Source organism: Ictidomys tridecemlineatus, chromosome 4 (assembly GCF_052094955.1).
Source record: "Ictidomys tridecemlineatus isolate mIctTri1 chromosome 4, mIctTri1.hap1, whole genome shotgun sequence".
NCBI lineage: Eukaryota > Metazoa > Chordata > Mammalia > Rodentia > Sciuridae > Ictidomys > Ictidomys tridecemlineatus.
The window spans coordinates 207160749-207177203 of NC_135480.1; the positions used below are offsets into that span (position 1 = coordinate 207160749).

A 16455-nucleotide genomic window follows, 5' to 3' on the forward strand; every position below is an offset into this window, starting at 1 on the left:
AGGGTGCGACACCATCCATGGATGGGGAGGCTCAGATGGGACCACAAAGCCTCCACTGTAGATGTTTTCCCTACATGGCACATCCCTTAGCCTGAATTCTTATGTGGTAGAGTCTATGTCTGGGCTTTCTACCAGGTTTGGTTTGATTTTTCCTAGCTTTTCCCTAAACCATATCACATTGTTTTATGTTTTGTAGCTTTAAAATCCATTTAGAAGGAGGGTACAGTGGCACATGCCTATAATCTCCGTGACTCAGGAGGGTGAGGCAAGAGAATTGCAAGTCCAAGGCCAGCCTCAGCAACATAGAGAGACCCCATCACAAAATAAAAAAGATGTGGGGTGTAACTCAGTAGTGGAATGCTTGCCTAGCATGCACCAGTCCTGGCTTCAATCCCCTCCTGCCAGGGAAAAAAGACAAAACCAGAATCTATGTAGCACCCACAGTGCAAGTGTCTTGCTTTCTTTGCTCATGCTGAAGTCCCGTTTTATTTTTTTACATCACATTTATAAATGGTATGGGGTTTTGATGGGAATTACGTGCACACACAAGCTCTGGCTCCCGTGGAATGTTGCTGTAGCCAGTCTGGCCTCCTCGCTGTTCCAGAGTGTTCCAGGGCTCCTCCTGACTCCTAGCTCTTCCCTGACTCCTAGTTCTTCTCTGGATCTGTGGGGTTCTGGTTGCCTTGGCTTTGCTGACAGCAGGGGTGTTCTCCCAGACACATCCAGACTTCTGGCCCAGACACCCACACTGTGCCCTATTGCTCCTCAGCACCCCACCACCTAGCGCTTGTGCTCTGCTCACAGTTCTGCTCATGGTCTCCCTTCCAGGGCAGGGGCATCTCAGCTCACAGTTCTGCCCCCCAGGTTATCCTGACAACTTTTGGGATATTTTAGTGGTCACAGTTGGGGAGGGGGATTTGCTACTGTCTCTATGGGCAGAGGGAGGAGCAAAGTTACCTGTTCTGCCATGCACAGGACTGTCCTCCAGACAAGGTCACATAGCCCCAGTGCCAGTGGTGCTGCGGTGGAGATTGTACACCCAAGAGGTGTGTCTCATTGTGGCTTGTGCCCTCACCCTGTGTCTGATCCCACATAAGGCAGAGCGACAGGTCATGAGGGCAGTGGTGTGTAGCATTTAGGACCCCAGGCCCCAGTACAGGTATCCTGGGTTCATGTTCCAGTTCTGAAAAATGCGGCCATTCTTACTTGTTGAGTGATTCTAAGTTAACACAGCAGGGTGGTGTGGATCTCTGACACCCCATCTCTCCTCACAGGAGGTGGCACGTTGAGATCTGTTTTCCATTATCCTGGGCATCACTTCCTGTGCTGGCACTTGGCCAGCCAGCAGCTCTGTGGGTTTGGGGTATTATGTGATAAAGGGGACAAGAGGGCTCTTTTCTCAGAGCCCTTCAGAACCTTTCCTGCTCCAGGGAATCCTGTGACTATGCAGAAGACTTAGCAGCTGCACTGCCCTCACCTGGCCCTGGAATCTGTGCAGGAGAATGTCCTAGGACACAGAGGTGGAGCAGAGCCCCTATGGGCAGTGCCATCTTTTCAGGAGCCAGCTCTCTCTGGGTTTTCTCTTCCTGTAGGTGGAAGGTCACATCCCTTGGTCCTTGCTCAGCCAGTTGTGGCCCTGGCACTGCTGTCCGCACAGTGGCCTGCATGCAACTTGAAGGAGGCCAGGACACTGAGGTGGATGAGGTGTCCTGTGCAGCTCTGGTGCGGCCACAAGCCAGTGTCCCCTGCCTCCTCACTGACTGTACCTACCTGTGGCACGTTGGCACCTGGACAGAGGTCAGGTCTACAGCCCGTCAGACTTCCCAGTGGGACTGGGGTGGCATCAGCTGTGAGTCCTCACACACAAGGAGCCCTGTAGGCACTGATTCACTGTGGCCTCCTAAAGGAGGAGGGGGATCTCCTGGGGAAGGGGCTCCTAGAGACAGAAGGCACCACAGGCCCAATCGTGAGGCAGCTGGGCCTTCGGAGGCCAAGAGTGGAGACACTGGGGCACAAGGGCAGACAGTTCAGTCCTACAGAGAGCCACGGCCACCCTGTGCCAAGCACCAGAAAGACAAAGGCAAAGAGGACTCAGAATGCCCAGGAGGGCCTGGTTCAGTGGGGGTACAGGGGTGTACAGGGGTAGAACAGATGAGACGATCCGCAGCCCCAGAGGCCTCCTCCAGGGCCACTTCCCACCTTGGTCAGCAGGACCCTGGGCATCTGGGCTGGGCAGAGGTGAGGGCCAGAGTTGGGCATGGTCTGATGGAACATGGAGGAGGACACCCCAAGGGGTGCCTGGTTCCTGCTATAGCTTTGGGGGGGTAAAGGCTGTGAGGGTGATGGGGTGAGATGGGTTTGAATCCTAATTCTTGCTACATACATGACTCACTCCAGGGCCCTCAGTCTCCCAACACATAGCATGGAGATACTTGTCACTCCCAGGTTACGTGAGGACAATATCAGATACATCTGGCTGTGGCACTGCTGTCCTCATGGCCAGCGTGATTCCTGCCTCCTTTTTGCAGTGCTCTGTCTCCTGTGGGGATGGCATCCAGCGCCGGCACGCCACCTGCCATGGAGCCCAGGCACCTGTGCCAGCCAGCTTCTGCCAGCACTCACCCAAGCCAGCAACAGTGCGCAGCTGCCAAGCTGGGCCTTGTGAGGGGCGGGGGACCCTCCACTCAGTGCCCCACAAAGAAGCCACTGACCCCAGCCAGACCACAGCTGCTGTTGCTGGTGCTTCTCTGGAGTGGCCCCAGGAAAGCCTGGTGGAGTCCAGTTAGGTTCCTTCCTCCTTTCTCTGTGGGAGGCTGGCTGCAGGGTGGGCAAAGCCACCTCTACCTGGGAAAGCCAAGACAAGCCCTCTGTCCTCTGGACTGCATGCTACTGGGCTCAGGGTAGACTCCCTTTCTGCTTGGCAAAGGGAAACCACACTTTTATTTATAACTGTCACCATATAGTGACTTGCTGGGTGCAGCCTAGAGCCCAGGTCCATGTGATACAACGTCAGTGCCCTGCACTGCCTCCTTCTCCCTGGAGAGCTGGAAGCGGCTCGGCCTTAGATCACAATGCTCTGATCCATGCAGTCCCATTCCTGACTTGAGGTGACTTCTTGCTGGGCCACCCTGTCCTGGCTCCTTGCACAGCAGGGAGAGCTGGGCCCTGTGCTGCTGGGACCCCCAGTGGCTATGCTCACCATGCTCCTGCTCCCTCTGTAGGTGCCTGTGGCAGGCAGCACCTGGAGCCCACAGGAACCATTGACATGCGAAGCCCAGGGCAGGCGGACTGTGTGGTGGCCATCGGGCGGCCCCTGGGTGAGGTGGTAACACTCCAAGTCCTTGAGAGCACCCTCAACTGCAGTGCAGGTACATCTGGGTTGTGTGGGCAGTTGCTGCCAGTTACAGGCCTGCCAGGGGCCGGCATGACTCTAGTGCTCTTGCTATTGGTGGAGTGCTCCACCTGCATACCTGCTTTTCATGCTCGGGGTCATCTAATGACCGCGGGGTGAGCACTCCATTTTGCAGAGGAGGAGCCTGAGGCTAGGAGAGATTGAGTAACGTGCCCCACTTGTCACACAGTCAGTAAGAAAGTGGTGCCTTGAACTCAACTCAGCCTACCAGGAGCACAGTGGCCGACCTTGAGTAGGGGTGCTGGGCCCTCACTGCCTGATACTTTCCAGGAGAGAAGTTGCTGCTTTGGGGCCGGTTCATGTGGAGGAAGTTGTGTGGGAAGCTGTCTGGCCTGACTTTCAGCTCCAGGACCAACATTCTGGTGGCTAAGCTACACCTTGTGTGGCCCGGAAGTGGAGTGCTGCTGGGGTACAGGAGCCAGCCTGCCCCTGGAACTTTCTACAGAGGTATAGCAAGGTGCTACCTCCTCAGAGGGCGACTGGGCCTGTGCTGCTGGCCAGGAATGGGGCCAGTTCCAGTGGGGGCAGTGAGCAAGATGGGGAGCCAGCCACGAAGGAACCCGGGTATTCAGTGTCGCTCTGCATGTGCATAGTGTGGGTTCCGGACAGGGCTGCAGCCCTTTTTCTCTGGGCCATGCAGCTGGACGGGGAGACATGGGACTTGGTCCACATCCTTGCCCAGTTCCTCAGGCCGTTGCCCTTGCCTTTCACTGGACATTCAGCTTCTTCAAGGTCCTTTTGTGAGCTGCTTTCCTTCAGTTCTCTTTTCATGCACCTGCTTGTGCAAAAATGCACGCTACCACACACCTCTCAGACAGAGGATGGCATCGCAGGGACTTCTGCCTTGCCCGTGGTCCTACTGCGATGGTCTGCTAATGACCTTGGTTGCCTCAGGGACTTGCTATCTTCCAGCAGCCCAAGGTGGCTCCAGAGATTGCTGGTCCCCCCATCGAATGTGGGGAGTTCAAGTCCCTCCCTGCCCCTCAGCAGTGAGCTTGCTTGGGTCAAGTGCTCACTTCCTGCCCTCCCCCCTACATAAGCATCTGAGCCTTAGGGAGGCTCCAGAGGGGCAGCAGTTGGGGCACAAGTGGCTGCCATATTGGGCCCTCTTTTGTGCCAGTTTCACTGGTGAGTACTTGTGTAGCATAAGTGCATCAGGCCCTCCTGACAAATGCCCTGCCAGGGTAAGCCACCATCCCTGCACTGTAAAGGAGGAAGCTGGGAGCATTGAAAGCATTTGCTAAAGTCGCTCAGCTAGGATTGGTGTAGGGGGTTCCATGGGGGCTTTTCCTGGGAGCCTGACCTTAAGCCAGTGCTGCAGATCCCTTCACTGCTCCCAACTGTGACCTGCCTGACATCAGCAGCCTGTCTGACTCTTGAGTCCCTGAGACCCACACTTGGTCTACCCACCTGCTCTCCCCTGCAGAATGTGACATACAGCTCTTTGGACCCCAGGGTGAAATCGTGAGCCCCCTACTGAGTTCAGCGATGACGGGTGCAGGGGGCTGCCGGGTCTTCATCAGTGTGGCTCCACAAGCCCGGATTGCCATCCATGCTCTGGTCACCCACATGGGCCCTAGAACTAAGGGAACCAACGCCAGCTATGTCTCAGTGAGTCCATGAGGGAATTTGCTGATTCTGGACAGCTGTCCTTTGGGTTGAGGATGGGGTTGCTGAGCTTAGGGGACCCCTTTCATTTACTTCAGATCAAAACCTTAGAATCATTAGTGAAAGAATGGGAGGAATTTCTTCCATTTATTCACCAAGAAGTGTTTATTGCACTACCTGCAAGAGGCAAGTAGGAAGGATCCCTTCTGTGTAGACAGCCAGTTAACCTGGGGTGGAAGCATGGTTTCCCATTTCCCAGCCTGATGTAATTTGCCAGAAGAGCACAGGTGGGGTGGAGGCTTTCTGTCTTTGGGAGAACAGTGCTGTGCAAGGCCTCAGCTCCCACAGAGGAGGCAGCCTGGCTTCTGAATCAGGCCTGGTCCCATCCTAGCTTTCTGGCACTCTGGCTGTGTGTTCTGGGGAAGTGGTGTAACATCCCTGAGTCTCATTCTCCTGAGTGGAACAGGAGTGGCCACCTGACAGGGCTCTTGTGAGGATTAGATGTGATCCTGTATGTGTGGTAATTTGCATACACAGGCCTGTAGAAACACTGGCTAGTCATCCCTCAGGGCTGTTCCTTTTGCTTGTCCCCTTTCCTGCAGATCCGGGATGCCCACAGCCTGAGGACCACAACATTCCATGGGCAGCAGGCGCTCTACTGGGAGTCAGAGGGCAGTGAGGCTGAGGTGGAGTTTAGCCAGGGCTTCCTGGAGGCACATGCCAGCCTGCAGGGTCAGTACTGGACCCTCAATCCCAGAATGCCAGAAGAGCCTGGAGCATAGCCAGGCCCTGCCTTGGATTTCTCTCCAAGCTTTGGAAGGAAAGAGAAGGAACCCAACACCTACTGAACACTAGTAGATGTCTGGGCAACCCGCAGGGTTTAACTCTGGTCTCAGAGTGCCTTCCAACTAGGACTTCCATCAATCTTAGGGATTCTCCTTTGGGGTCTTGGCCTTAGGTGTAGGAGGTGGAGACTCTTTGGGAAAGCAGTTCCCAGCCCTTCAGATGTCAATAAAGGAAATGGGAGGCCTGATCTGACGTTCTCTTCATGTAATCTGTCTAAACCTGGTTTGAAAACCCCCAAGGTGGCGTTTCATTCGCCACCTTCAGTTGTCTTCCTCCTACTCGGGGAACAGGAAAGGCCAGGGAGAGTGGAGTCTGGACTGGGTCCTGAGGCTGGCGCACTCCCAACTCTCCGCAAAGGCCCACTCCTCCGTCCTAGGTCAGTCCAGGTGGGAGGATTTGGTATGCATAGGTGCAGCTGCCGCCAGGCTCGCCCCCACGTAATGAATACCCAGCCCTCGGTGCGTGCCTGCGAGCCCCGCCCTCTATGCTGTTGTCCGTCAACTGCCAACCTCTTCTGCGGGACCGCCCCTTATGCTAATATCCATCAATCTCCACTACCCTGTACTGCTGGAGGGCCCCGCCCACCTTGTAAAGAGCAACCATCCCCCTCCCCGCTCTCTATGCCAGTGTTCACCTGTCTGGCAGGCTCCGCCCCCATGCTAATCTCCACCAATCCTCTACCTTTCCGGCGGGTTCCGCCCCCTATGCTAATATCCACCAACCCTCTACCTCGCCGGCGGGCCCGCCTCCTATGCTAATGAACCCTCTCCCACAAGGCAGCGCGCGGGCGGACACGGTCTTTGTGCCGGCCCGGGGCTTCACCAAGGCGCCGCGGCAGCATGAGCGGCTCAGGCGCTGCGGGGGCGTCGGCCAGCCCCGCGCCACCCGCGCAGGAGGAGGGCATGACGTGGTGGTACCGTTGGCTGTGTCGCCTGTCAGGCGTGCTGGGGGCCATCTGTGAGTACCCAGCCGGGGGAGGAACCCGCATGGGTCAGGTTTTCGCTAGACTCGGCGAAGCCGCTGGGAGCCGGCGCCCTCGGGGTTGCGGTGGTTCCCGGCCTCTGGCCTGGGCTTGGCCCCGAGACTGAGTTGGTGGTTCGGGGCCATCAAAAGGGGAGCAGAGTGTCCCTGAGGTCGCCTGCCCTTTCCTACCTGGTCGAGGTGGGACAGCTGTTCCCAACCTTTGAGCAAAGCTTGTTCCTAAGTGGGGCGGGTGCAGATCTGGTCAGACTGTGGCATCTGGTCAGACTGTGGCAGGAAGGCACTGACTGGGAAGTTTGCTGAGTGATGGTCAGGTTGTGCAGGGGACAGGTGTTCCCTGAGGGCAGCTGGACAGTGGGCAGAAGGAGGCAACCTCTCCTTTGGATCCTCACTCTCCATTCTCTCTGTGGTCCACTCTGTTCGTGCTGTCCTCCCTGCCTCTCAGTGGCCCTCCTTCTACCCTCCAGACCTGCCAGGCACACACCCCAACCTCAGGTTACCAGGAGAATGGGCTGTTTTAGCACAGGCTCAGAGAAGACAAAAGGAGCGAAGATTCCCACACAGGTGAAGATCATGTTGCCAGCCTTCCAAAGCAAATAGGAGTCCATTGGCATGTCTGCTATCAACACTGTCACTTCTTGGAGCTTCAGGGCTGGGCTGGTCTTCGGAGTTGCGGGGATTCCAGTGTCTGCTTGGCACAGGGGGCTGGAGGCTTACAGGGGCAAACTCTTTTGCTCTCCTGCCAGAAGGAGCACCTGAGCATCTGTAAGCCCCAGCCTTGTGGTGAGCCAGGTGGAAGTTCTGGCAGGATGAGGCAGGGTTAGGAGCCTGCTGCAGGCAAGGTAGTTCCTATCCAAAGGCATAGCTCCTGCCCATTTAGGAGAGGTTGGTGGGGTGGAGGTCAGATTCTCTCAAGGATAGTTAGCTGTTTCCTGGCAGATCAGGTGGGTGTTACTGAGGGTGGCAGTGGTCAGTCGTGGAGAAAGGAAAGATCCTGATCATGGCTTGCAGGTTGCCATCCTCCCTCCATCTTGGTCAGCGTGGCCTACCTGACTCCCAGGTTGACCCTGGAGTCCCATCCAATTCTGTTCTTCTCAAAGTGGGGTTGCCCCAAGAGTACTGGTGCTGTGTTGGGGCCACAAGTAAACTTCAGGAGACCTGTGGCACACCCTGAAGGGTCTGCTGCTGCTGCACCTGTGCATTTTTTGAGGGGAACATTGTCTTATGAGTACCAAATAGTATACCACAGGGCAGAACGCACACATGCAGGTGTTCTAGAGGGGCAGTGTTGCACACCTGTGCTCCCAGCTACTCAGTGCACTGAGGCAGGAGGATCACAAGTTTGGGACCAACCTCTGCAACGTTGGAGACCCTGTCTTAGAATTAAGAAAGGAATGGGGATGTGGTTTAGTGGTAGAGCACCCCTGGGTTCAATCCCCCAGTTACCCCCATCTCACACACACACCCAAGAGGGAGAGGAAGAGGGAGTGGGGAAGGAGAGATACAACAGGGATTGTTTTAGAGATGTAACAGGTTTCTACAAGAGCTGTGCACCTGGCTGGTCACTTTGGGTAGGGTTGCCCTCCCTGAGTTGAGAGGCCTTAGGGAGTTGGAGGGGTCTTAACCCCGGTCCTAAGGCCATCTGGAGGGATTAGCCAGGAGAAGAGAGGGCTGCGTGGCAACATCCCCTTAACATGGAAGACGCAGGCATTGGCAATCCTGGATGGACACCCATTAACTGCACATTGTCAAGGACTCCTGACTGGAGCCGTCTGTCTGTCTTGGACCTGGTCCTCCCCAAAGCCTATGTTGTAAGGGCAGTGGGGGCAGCATCAGGGCTGCAGGCGGGGATGCTGACTGCAGCAGGCAGCACAGGCTGCTCAGGTGAGACCAAGCCTAGCTACTCCTGGGCAGAAGCCATGCCATCCTTTGGCTCTCTGAAGGGGCAGTCAGTCCCCTGCATCTGTGACCTAGGGGAACCTTGCAGCTTGAGGCACATTGATAAGAGTGCCAAGGGCCACTTTTGAGTGCATGGCACAGGAGGCAGTCCCACTCAGTTCCGGTCACTTATCCGGTTTCTTCCTACATCGCTTACCGTCTGCATAGGGTTACACGGGAAGATGGAAAACAGCAGAATTCCAGGGCCAGGTGGAGGGATCAGGTGCAGAGGAGCTGCTGCAAGTTTAATGAGCTGGTTGCTGATTGCTGTGTCAGAGGGCTAGTGTCCCTTCCTGCCCTTTCCTGGCCACCACTTGGGCTTGCTTCCCGCCCAGCTCCCTGGAATGGCCTGGCAGCTCCTGAAGCTCCTGCTGCAGCTGGGCTGTGGTAGAGGAGCGAGTGGGTGCATCAGTCCCTGCTCTGAGGTGCAGATGGGAAGAGAGGGGCATCAGGGATCCACATTCGGGGCAGGGGAGGACACGCCATCCTCTCTGGTCCCGTGGTGTTCTCACATCGGGTAGGTCGGCTACATACAGGGAAGGCCACTCAGCTGCTAGAGAGCTGAGCCGACTCCTGTCTCTCTGGTCCTGACGGCTGTTACACAGGAGAAGGAGCCCCTTGTCCCAAAGTCCCAGCCAAGGACTCCAAGTCTGAGGATTCCTTATATGGCCAGTCCATGAGTGAAGACAGGTGGCCCTCACTCAGGCTCTGTCCTGAGCCTTTGACTGACTTTATTCTTTAATCCTAACCACCTGCGAGGTGGCTGGATTCAGAGGACAGGTCCCTCCGGGCCTCAGAATGATGGTGGGGGACGTCCTCCAGAGTGCTGGGAGCTGGCCAGCTTCGAGGTCCTGGACGAGCTGCTTCACCTCTCCAGCCTCCTGGCTTGGAGGGAGCCTCCAGCTGAGTGGAGGGCTGAGCTCTAGCCGGGTTCTCGGGGCCGCCCCACGCCTCCCAGGCAGCCCTTCCATCAGCTCTGCCACCTCCCTGCTGACTCCTGCTGTGCTGCTTCTTTCAAGCTTGTGCCATCTCCGGACTCTTCAGCTGCATCACTATCTACCCTTTGAAAATTGCCGCTGGCGTGTGGATGATGTGAGTAGCACGTGGCTGTCCTGCCTGGTGGGGATTGGGGCCTGCGGACTTCAGGCACTGCGCGGGCCTTTCCTCCTTCCCACTCATCCTCATTCAGGTTTCTTAATGAGGAGTCGGGGGATGCCCGCCTGTGCCTTTCCTGGGTGCAGAATTGAGATGGTAAACAGTCCTTGAGCGTCCGTTGAGTTGGGCTCTTCAGACCCCTCTTCCAGCGTGATATTCCTGCCCCCTGGGAGCTCCTGGGCTATAGTATGGAAGGGCTGTGGTCAGGGTGGCCAGGAGGGAGCTGGCCTGATCTGGGAGAGGGCGATGCTGCTGGGAGGTGGTGAACAGTGCCAGAGGCGGCCCAGCGGGAGAAGCAGCCCTGTGCTGTGCGGGAGCTGGGGCTGCCACGCCACGGGCGAGCCCCTGCCCACGGACAGGCACAGGCAGGGCGGGGACTGGTGCAGTGCAGCTCTGGCACATGGTGTGGCACTGTGCTGTATACTTGCTGGTATCCACAAGGGGCTCCAAGGGGCACTCAGGACAAGAGGCAGGCCCTGCCCTCAGACGTTAGGCCTGGGGGAGACTCGGGACAGGTGGAGGGGGACAGAGGCCTGTGCTGGCCTGAAGCAGCAGGGGTGGAGGCTAGTGAGTGGGGCATGGGAGGGTCCATTGGGCGGATGCGGGGCTGTCTTGGAGGCCTGGGCAGCGACTAAGAGTTAAAAGAAAATTCCTGCCCAGGGCTCCAGTCCTGGGGCTGCATCTCTATAAAAGAGGTATTGATGGCACTTTCCTTTCAGGCTTGGGCAGACAGCCTGGCATACAAGGCTCAGTGCCTGGTAGCCGGCCATTACCCACGGGACAGGGCAGAAGCCCCAGGGGTCAGCTGCTCCCAGTGAGCGTGCTGGGGTAGAAGGCCTTTGAGCACCTTCCTCCCAGTGTGGGCTCCCACGGCCCTGTGTCTGCCTAGCCTACCTGTCCCTGGGCTCAGGACTCCATGGGGTCGGGCACCCATCATCACGCCTGCCTGACTGTGGGTGGCCTGGTGACTCTGCTCTCTGTCCTCCCTGGGGTGGTGATGTAGGTGATGGTGGAGCTGTGGGTGCTCTGCATGGCTGAGCTTGCTGTGGGCTCAGTGCCACTTGAGAGGGTCTTGTTCCTCTGTCACAGCCAAGGACGACGGAGCCAGACGGCCAGCGTCTTCCATCATGAGTGCTCAGTTCAGGCAGGGGCGTGGGGGTGTGGGCACAGCTGGGGGTGAATTGCTTGTAAGAGGCTCTCTGGGGATAGCTGCTCTCTGTCCTGGAGTAGCCAGGCACTTCCTGGGTTGGGTGGGAGGGGGAGTCTTCCTCATGGTGCTGGTTTGCCCCTGGCTGTGGGTTGTCACCCAGCTGTCCCTCTCTCCCGCCCTTGCCCTAGCATGAACGCCTTCGTGCTGTTGCTGTGTGAGGCGCCCTTCTGCTGCCAATTCGTGGAGTTTGCAAACACAGTGGCTGAGAGGGTGGACCGGCTGCGCTCCTGGCAGAAGGCTCTCTTCTACTGTGGGTGAGGGACTGCTGGGCAGAGCCCCTGACATGGTTTCCCAAAACCCTGCTGGCAATAGGACCAGAAGGGCCGCTGGTGAGGGTGGATGGGGCAGGTGCTGGTGCATGGGCTTCCTCTCTCGAGTGGGACTTGGTGGCCTCGGGTGGAATGACTACATGATGGCTCCTGACGAGCGTGGCCTAGCAGTCCCACATCTGGGCATCAAGTCTGTGAGGGTCAAAGATGGATGGGGTTGAAGTGCCTGCAGCTTTGTGTGCAGTGAGACAGTGGCAGGCTCTGGGGGTTTGGTCCCTTGGTGGGGAGTTAGCAGATGTGGATCTGAAGGGGCCTTGCTGTGTGGCCTTTCACAGCAGCTTGGTTGGCCTAGGTGTCCTGATGAGAGCTGGAAACGCAGGACGGGACTTGGAGATATCATGGCCTCTAAATATGCTTTGCGTCTACTTTCCTGTTTCCCACAAGTTCAGTATGTGGCTCTTCACATCACAGTCACCAGACAGAATGCCTGCAAGTAACTCCTTAGGCGGGAGCTCTGAGAGCAGGCCCTTTGCACAGGAGGCTGTTATTGTTCCTGATTATCTTTTAAGATAAGTGCAGACTAGTGCTGCCTGGCAGCCTGCCCCTGAGAGCACAGACGCTGGTTTCTGCAGGCCCTCCTGTGTCTAAATGGTGAAGGATGACAGGATCAGAGACACCCCCCCGCCCCTTTTTTCTTTTTGGTATTAGGGATTGAACCCAGAGGCAGTTAACCACTGAGCCATGTCCCTGGCCTTTTTTTTTTTTTTGAGACAGGGTCTCACTAGGTTGTTAACAGCTTTGCTAGGTTGCTGAGGCTGGCCTCGAACCTGCAATCCTCCTGCCTTAGCCTCCTGAGCCATTGGGGCTACATGCGTGCAACACTGTGCCCAGCTGCATTTTCTTATTTGAGGACTTTCTGGTTACTTCACAGCCTGTTAGTGTATCACTTAGCAGGTTATGTGTGTTTCTTTATTAAAGATCGCATACCTCCTTACATTTCCTGCACATATTTTCTGGCCTGTTGTTTGCCTTGAGTTTTATTTTGAAGGTCTCCCCTGGGCTGTCCCTTCCTGTGGTTTCTGTTGCTACTTTATTGCAGAGGTGCCTGGACTTATGATGGGGTCTTGGCCCACACACCCACTGCACGTCAGGTGTGCATGCACTGTTCTGCACCCAGGTGCCACCACTCAGCTCAGTGACGTCATGTGTGTGCAGAGCCTTGCGGCCATTCATGTGAACATTATGAGATGATGCCCTGACATGTGTCCAGAGCCTAGGAAGGATCAAAACCCAGATTCTAAGCACAGTTTCCACTGAGCCTGCAACCCTTTTGCACCATAGTAAAATTAAAAAAAAACAAAACAAAACAAAAACAACTCTAAGTTGAACCATCGCAAGCCAAGGTCAGACAGTCTGTAACTTGAAATGTGCAGCTGCAGTAACATCTAGAATGGAAACTCAGGTGGCATGCAGCTGGTGGAGTCTGACTTCCTCTCAGGAAGGTGGGACAGCCATTTTCCTGGCTGACCCAGGAGTCACTGCTGCTCTGGTGGCCAGGATCAAGAATCAGCTGCTGGGATTTTAAAGCCAGAGCAGATCACAGGCCAGGTGGCACCCAGCTGGGTGGGAACTGGCCTGGGCTGTGCCTTGCACACGTCTGCACTGAGGAGCCTGAGGCCAGGGGTCTGAGGTGGGGACCCTACCTGACAAGCTTTGGCTGGTTTACTGTCCTAACAACAGCGCTTGCTCAGTACCTATGGTTTCCAGGCCCCAGGTCAGCTTGGTAGTTGGCACAACTCACCCCGGTCAGTCTGAGGCCTGACCTTATGTCACAGCAAAGGACTGAGCTTTAGAGCTAAGCAACTTGGTCACAGGGATTTTTATGAACAGAATCTCTGGGCACAGCCTCTCTCTATGAACAGGGAGGGCTTTGGACTCTTTGTAGGTCACAGACCTTGCTGAGAATCTGATGAGAGCTTTGGCTCCTCACCCCAGTAAGGCACAGGTGTTGGCAGCCTGTAGGGGCTACCTCACGGCTTCAGAAGCCCCACCTGAACGTGTGTCCCTGTTGGGTTCTGAGGATCCTTCTCCCCATCCCCCCACCAGAAGTCTGGAGGGATGGTGGTGGCACAGAGTGGCAGTGCCCCTTGACCTCTGTCTCTCCCCTAGGATGGCCATCGTCCCCATCATCATGAGCCTGAGCCTGACCACACTGCTGGGCAATGCCATCGCCTTTGCCACAGGGGTGCTGTATGGACTTGCTGCCTTGGGCAAAAAGTGCGTCTGGGTGGGCCTCCTGCCTCCTGCTGTCCAGGGGGGAGGGCTGAGGGTGCACTCTGCTGTCCAGCTATGGGAGTTGAGGCACAGGGGTTGCCAGTGGCTCATCAGTTCTCTAGGGAATGCAGGCAAGACCACTGGGTGGCCTTTGGGTGGCCCGTGTCACTCTGATTGGCCTCTGTCCATCCAGAGTGTGTAGACCCCTCATAGCCCGTTGCCACCCTCCCCCTGCAGAGCCCAGACTGAATAGATTTTCTCAACCCAACATCCAGGCAGTCTGTGCCAGTTTCAGAAGTGGCCAGCCCTTTGTCCCCTAGCAGTAGCCTCTGTCTGGGGAACCAGAGGCCCAGTAGGCTCTGCCTGCAGTCATGCCTGGATTGGGTGGTAGCCAGGAGGGCTGGGCCTGAGGCTGGGCCCTGCAGGACACCCCCGCTCTCTCCCCAGGGGTGATGCCATCTCCTATGCCCGGATCCAGCAGCAGAGGCAGCAGGCAGACGAAGAGAAGCTGGCAGAGACCCTGGAGGGGGAGCTGTGACGAGTCCACAGTGGGGTCCATGGGCTTCTCTGGAGGAAGCAGAGCATCAGCCCTATGGGACAGCCTGGGAGAGGACCCCCCACTGCCTGACCCTCTTCTGCCAGCCTGTTCTCCAAGCCTGACTTGGCTGGTGCTCAGGGCCTGGGCTGAATGGCCCATCTCAGTGCAGTGGGGATGGCCACCTGGCCTGATCCTGCCAGCCTGGCTTAGTGGACTGGGCTTCTGGTGGGTCTGCAGGCCCCACGTGATAGGGTCCACCCCAGGCCTAGGAGCAGCTTCCCCCAGACACACTGGCCCTGGCTGGGAGTTGAGGGGCATGTCACCTGGGCTCTGGACTCCCCAACCAGGTCCCTGAGGCCCGAGCACTGAAGCTTAGGGAAAGTTTCCCAGCTCTCCTGGCAGGTGGAATTCCAATCCTGCCCAATTTCCCTGTCCTCAAGGCAGAGGTTGGGGAGAACAATGTCTCCAAGCTGACTGCTGCTGCCCAGGGACATGGCCAGTCCTCTGGGAGGGAGCCCATAGTGCTCCCAAGATGCACCCCTGCCCCCACAGCAGGCCTGGCAGTGGCTGGCTGGTCAGGTGGACCCCCTCCCAGTCCCTGGCATGTTGGACAGGCTCCTCCAGGCACCCTAGCTGCTCTGCCTTCTCAGCTGCCCCAGGCTGCTGGCTTCTGCCTCTCACTCCACCTCAGGCCCTGGTGCTAAGGGGGTGGGGAGTGGTGCTCATAGGGTCCCACCCACTCCTCTGCTGTGGTCCTGTGGGTGGTAGCAGCTGCAGCAGCCTATAGTAGGAACTGAGCTTGGTACACCTCAGGTATGCTTGCCAGCCTGCCCCTGGGGAGCTTCCTGCCTTTGCAGAGCTGGGCAGAAGCCAGAGCCCATCTCCCCCACAGAGCTATATCCCCTGTCCCAGTGCCAGGCCACCAGGCACAAGCCTCTATGCAGGCACATGGGGAAGCAGGGACCCCTCCTGGATGTATCTGTTCATGGCTCCCATCCTCCTCCCACACTGCTGACTCTTCCTTCTGCCCTGTGGCCTTGACCCTGGTTTGATTAGCAGATTGGCTCTTGGCCACTAAGCATATGTCTGACAAGGTCTGGCCACGCCTCGATGGACCTGGACAGAATAGGCTGCTGTGGAAAACTCTGCTTCTGGGCCCAGCTCCCTGTCTCCCTCCCTCCCAAACCCCCAGGTGGGCCTGCAGTGGGCCCCCAGAACTCAGGGACTGGCTCTTGCTCCCAGGAAAGCAGCCCCAGGTCTGTTTCCCAGGGGGAACACGCAAGCCTGCAGAGTTTGGGGCTGGGAGCAGGGCCTCTGCCCAGCACTGCCCCAGGACACATCAGTGGGGTCTGGAGTGGGCCTTGGCCCTCCAGGATCCTGGCCAGGCTCAGTCCTAGGTTGGTGGGACACGTGCCTTCAGGGTTCCTTAAGGGCTACCATCCTCAGGCCATGCTGGGCTCAAAGGGCTATGCGTGTGTGTGCAGTGGTAAGACCCATCTACCTCCCGGGAGGAGCAGCCCTGCCTGCCCCCGGCTCACTTGTCTGGGTGTGGGGCTTGAGTCACTCCTGCCAGGCCCCAACCCATTCAGAGGGACCTTGCTGCAGGTGCAGGGAGAGGAGGTGCTGGCTGTGTGTAGTATTAAGGAAGGTGACATCCACCTTGAGGGGAAACCCATTGCTGGGCTGGGCAGGCCATAGGTTGGGTCCGAGGCAGGAGGGCCTTGGTCACAGGCCAGAGTGGGGTGTTGCTTGCCAGGAGATTCCCAGGTGGCCTGAAGTCAGCTCTGGAGGCCCGCATCGGGGGCGGGGGACATCACTGGGACTCCAGCCCCACACCTCCTCTGTGCCCGTTCCTGGTGTGCTCCTCCACGCAGCTGCATTTTGAGCAGTAAAGCAGGGCTGCAGTTCCTCCGCTTGCTCTCTGCTGTTACCTTCTGTCTCTGGCGCCTGTCAGCAGTAGGGATACCCGTGTCCAAGACGGCGGAGCAGGAGCTGCTGGCCCAGGAGTAACTGAAGGCCCTGTCAGCCTGCTTAGATGGGGAAAGGGGCTCCAAGGTGGACCCACCACACTGCCCCTCCTGCCTCTCTGCTGCACTGAGCTCAAGTCCAGAGTGACCATGAATTTAGAGCCCTACTGGGGCAGCAGGCTCTGAAGCCATGGCCGGTGTCTGGTCTGGCCTGCCTGCAGGGGTGGGGAGCCTCCTCCAGCTAAAGACCCCACTCC

At 57.4% G+C, this 16455-nt stretch overlaps 2 protein-coding genes across 5 annotated transcripts in view; both read left to right on the forward strand.

Annotated features, from left to right (window-relative positions):
• Positions 1-6053, forward strand: part of Adamts13 (ADAM metallopeptidase with thrombospondin type 1 motif 13) — a 31281-nt gene extending 25228 nt beyond the window's left edge. For 2 of the 3 annotated variants that reach the window (XM_078048553.1, XM_078048554.1), the window contains exons 24-29: positions 1593-1797; positions 2529-2781; positions 3222-3368; positions 3683-3859; positions 4839-5023; positions 5623-6053. In XM_078048553.1, the coding sequence (XP_077904679.1) occupies positions 1593-1797; positions 2529-2781; positions 3222-3368; positions 3683-3859; positions 4839-5023; positions 5623-5802 (1147 nt within the window). In that variant the 3' untranslated portion in view covers positions 5803-6053. Of the gene's footprint in view, positions 1-1592; positions 1798-2528; positions 2782-3221; positions 3369-3682; positions 3860-4838; positions 5024-5622 lie in introns of those variants that run through there. The other variant, XM_078048555.1, reaches the window with a different exon arrangement.
• A 566-nt stretch (positions 6054-6619) lies between these two features.
• Cacfd1 (calcium channel flower domain containing 1) lies at positions 6620-14370 on the forward strand. 2 transcript variants are annotated; one of them, XM_005336961.5, is made up of 5 exons: positions 6621-6823; positions 9805-9877; positions 11279-11404; positions 13589-13696; positions 14141-14370. In XM_005336961.5, exons 1-5 carry the CDS (start codon positions 6706-6708, stop codon positions 14229-14231), a joined length of 516 nt encoding a protein of 171 aa, XP_005337018.1. In that variant the 5' UTR covers positions 6621-6705; the 3' UTR covers positions 14232-14370. The 2 variants fall into 2 exon arrangements, with proteins under 2 accessions (XP_040142510.1, XP_005337018.1); XM_040286576.2 differs by lacking the exon at positions 11279-11404 and having other exon boundaries at positions 6620-6823.
• The last annotated feature ends 2085 nt before the right edge of the window (positions 14371-16455 follow it).

What these genes read in the sequence shown, in the direction of transcription:
- Cacfd1 (XM_005336961.5), top strand. Translation starts at nt 6,706, where the DNA reads ATGAGCGGCTCAGGCGCTGCGGGGGCGTCGGCCAGCCCCGCGCCACCC. An exon ending in AGGCGTGCTGGGGGCCATCT is followed by an intron (nt 6,824 to 9,804) that starts GTGAGTACCCAG and finishes GCTTCTTTCAAG; the next exon opens with CTTGTGCCATCTCCGGACTC. An exon ending in CTTGCTGCCTTGGGCAAAAA is followed by an intron (nt 13,697 to 14,140) that starts GTGCGTCTGGGT and finishes CTCTCTCCCCAG; the next exon opens with GGGTGATGCCATCTCCTATG.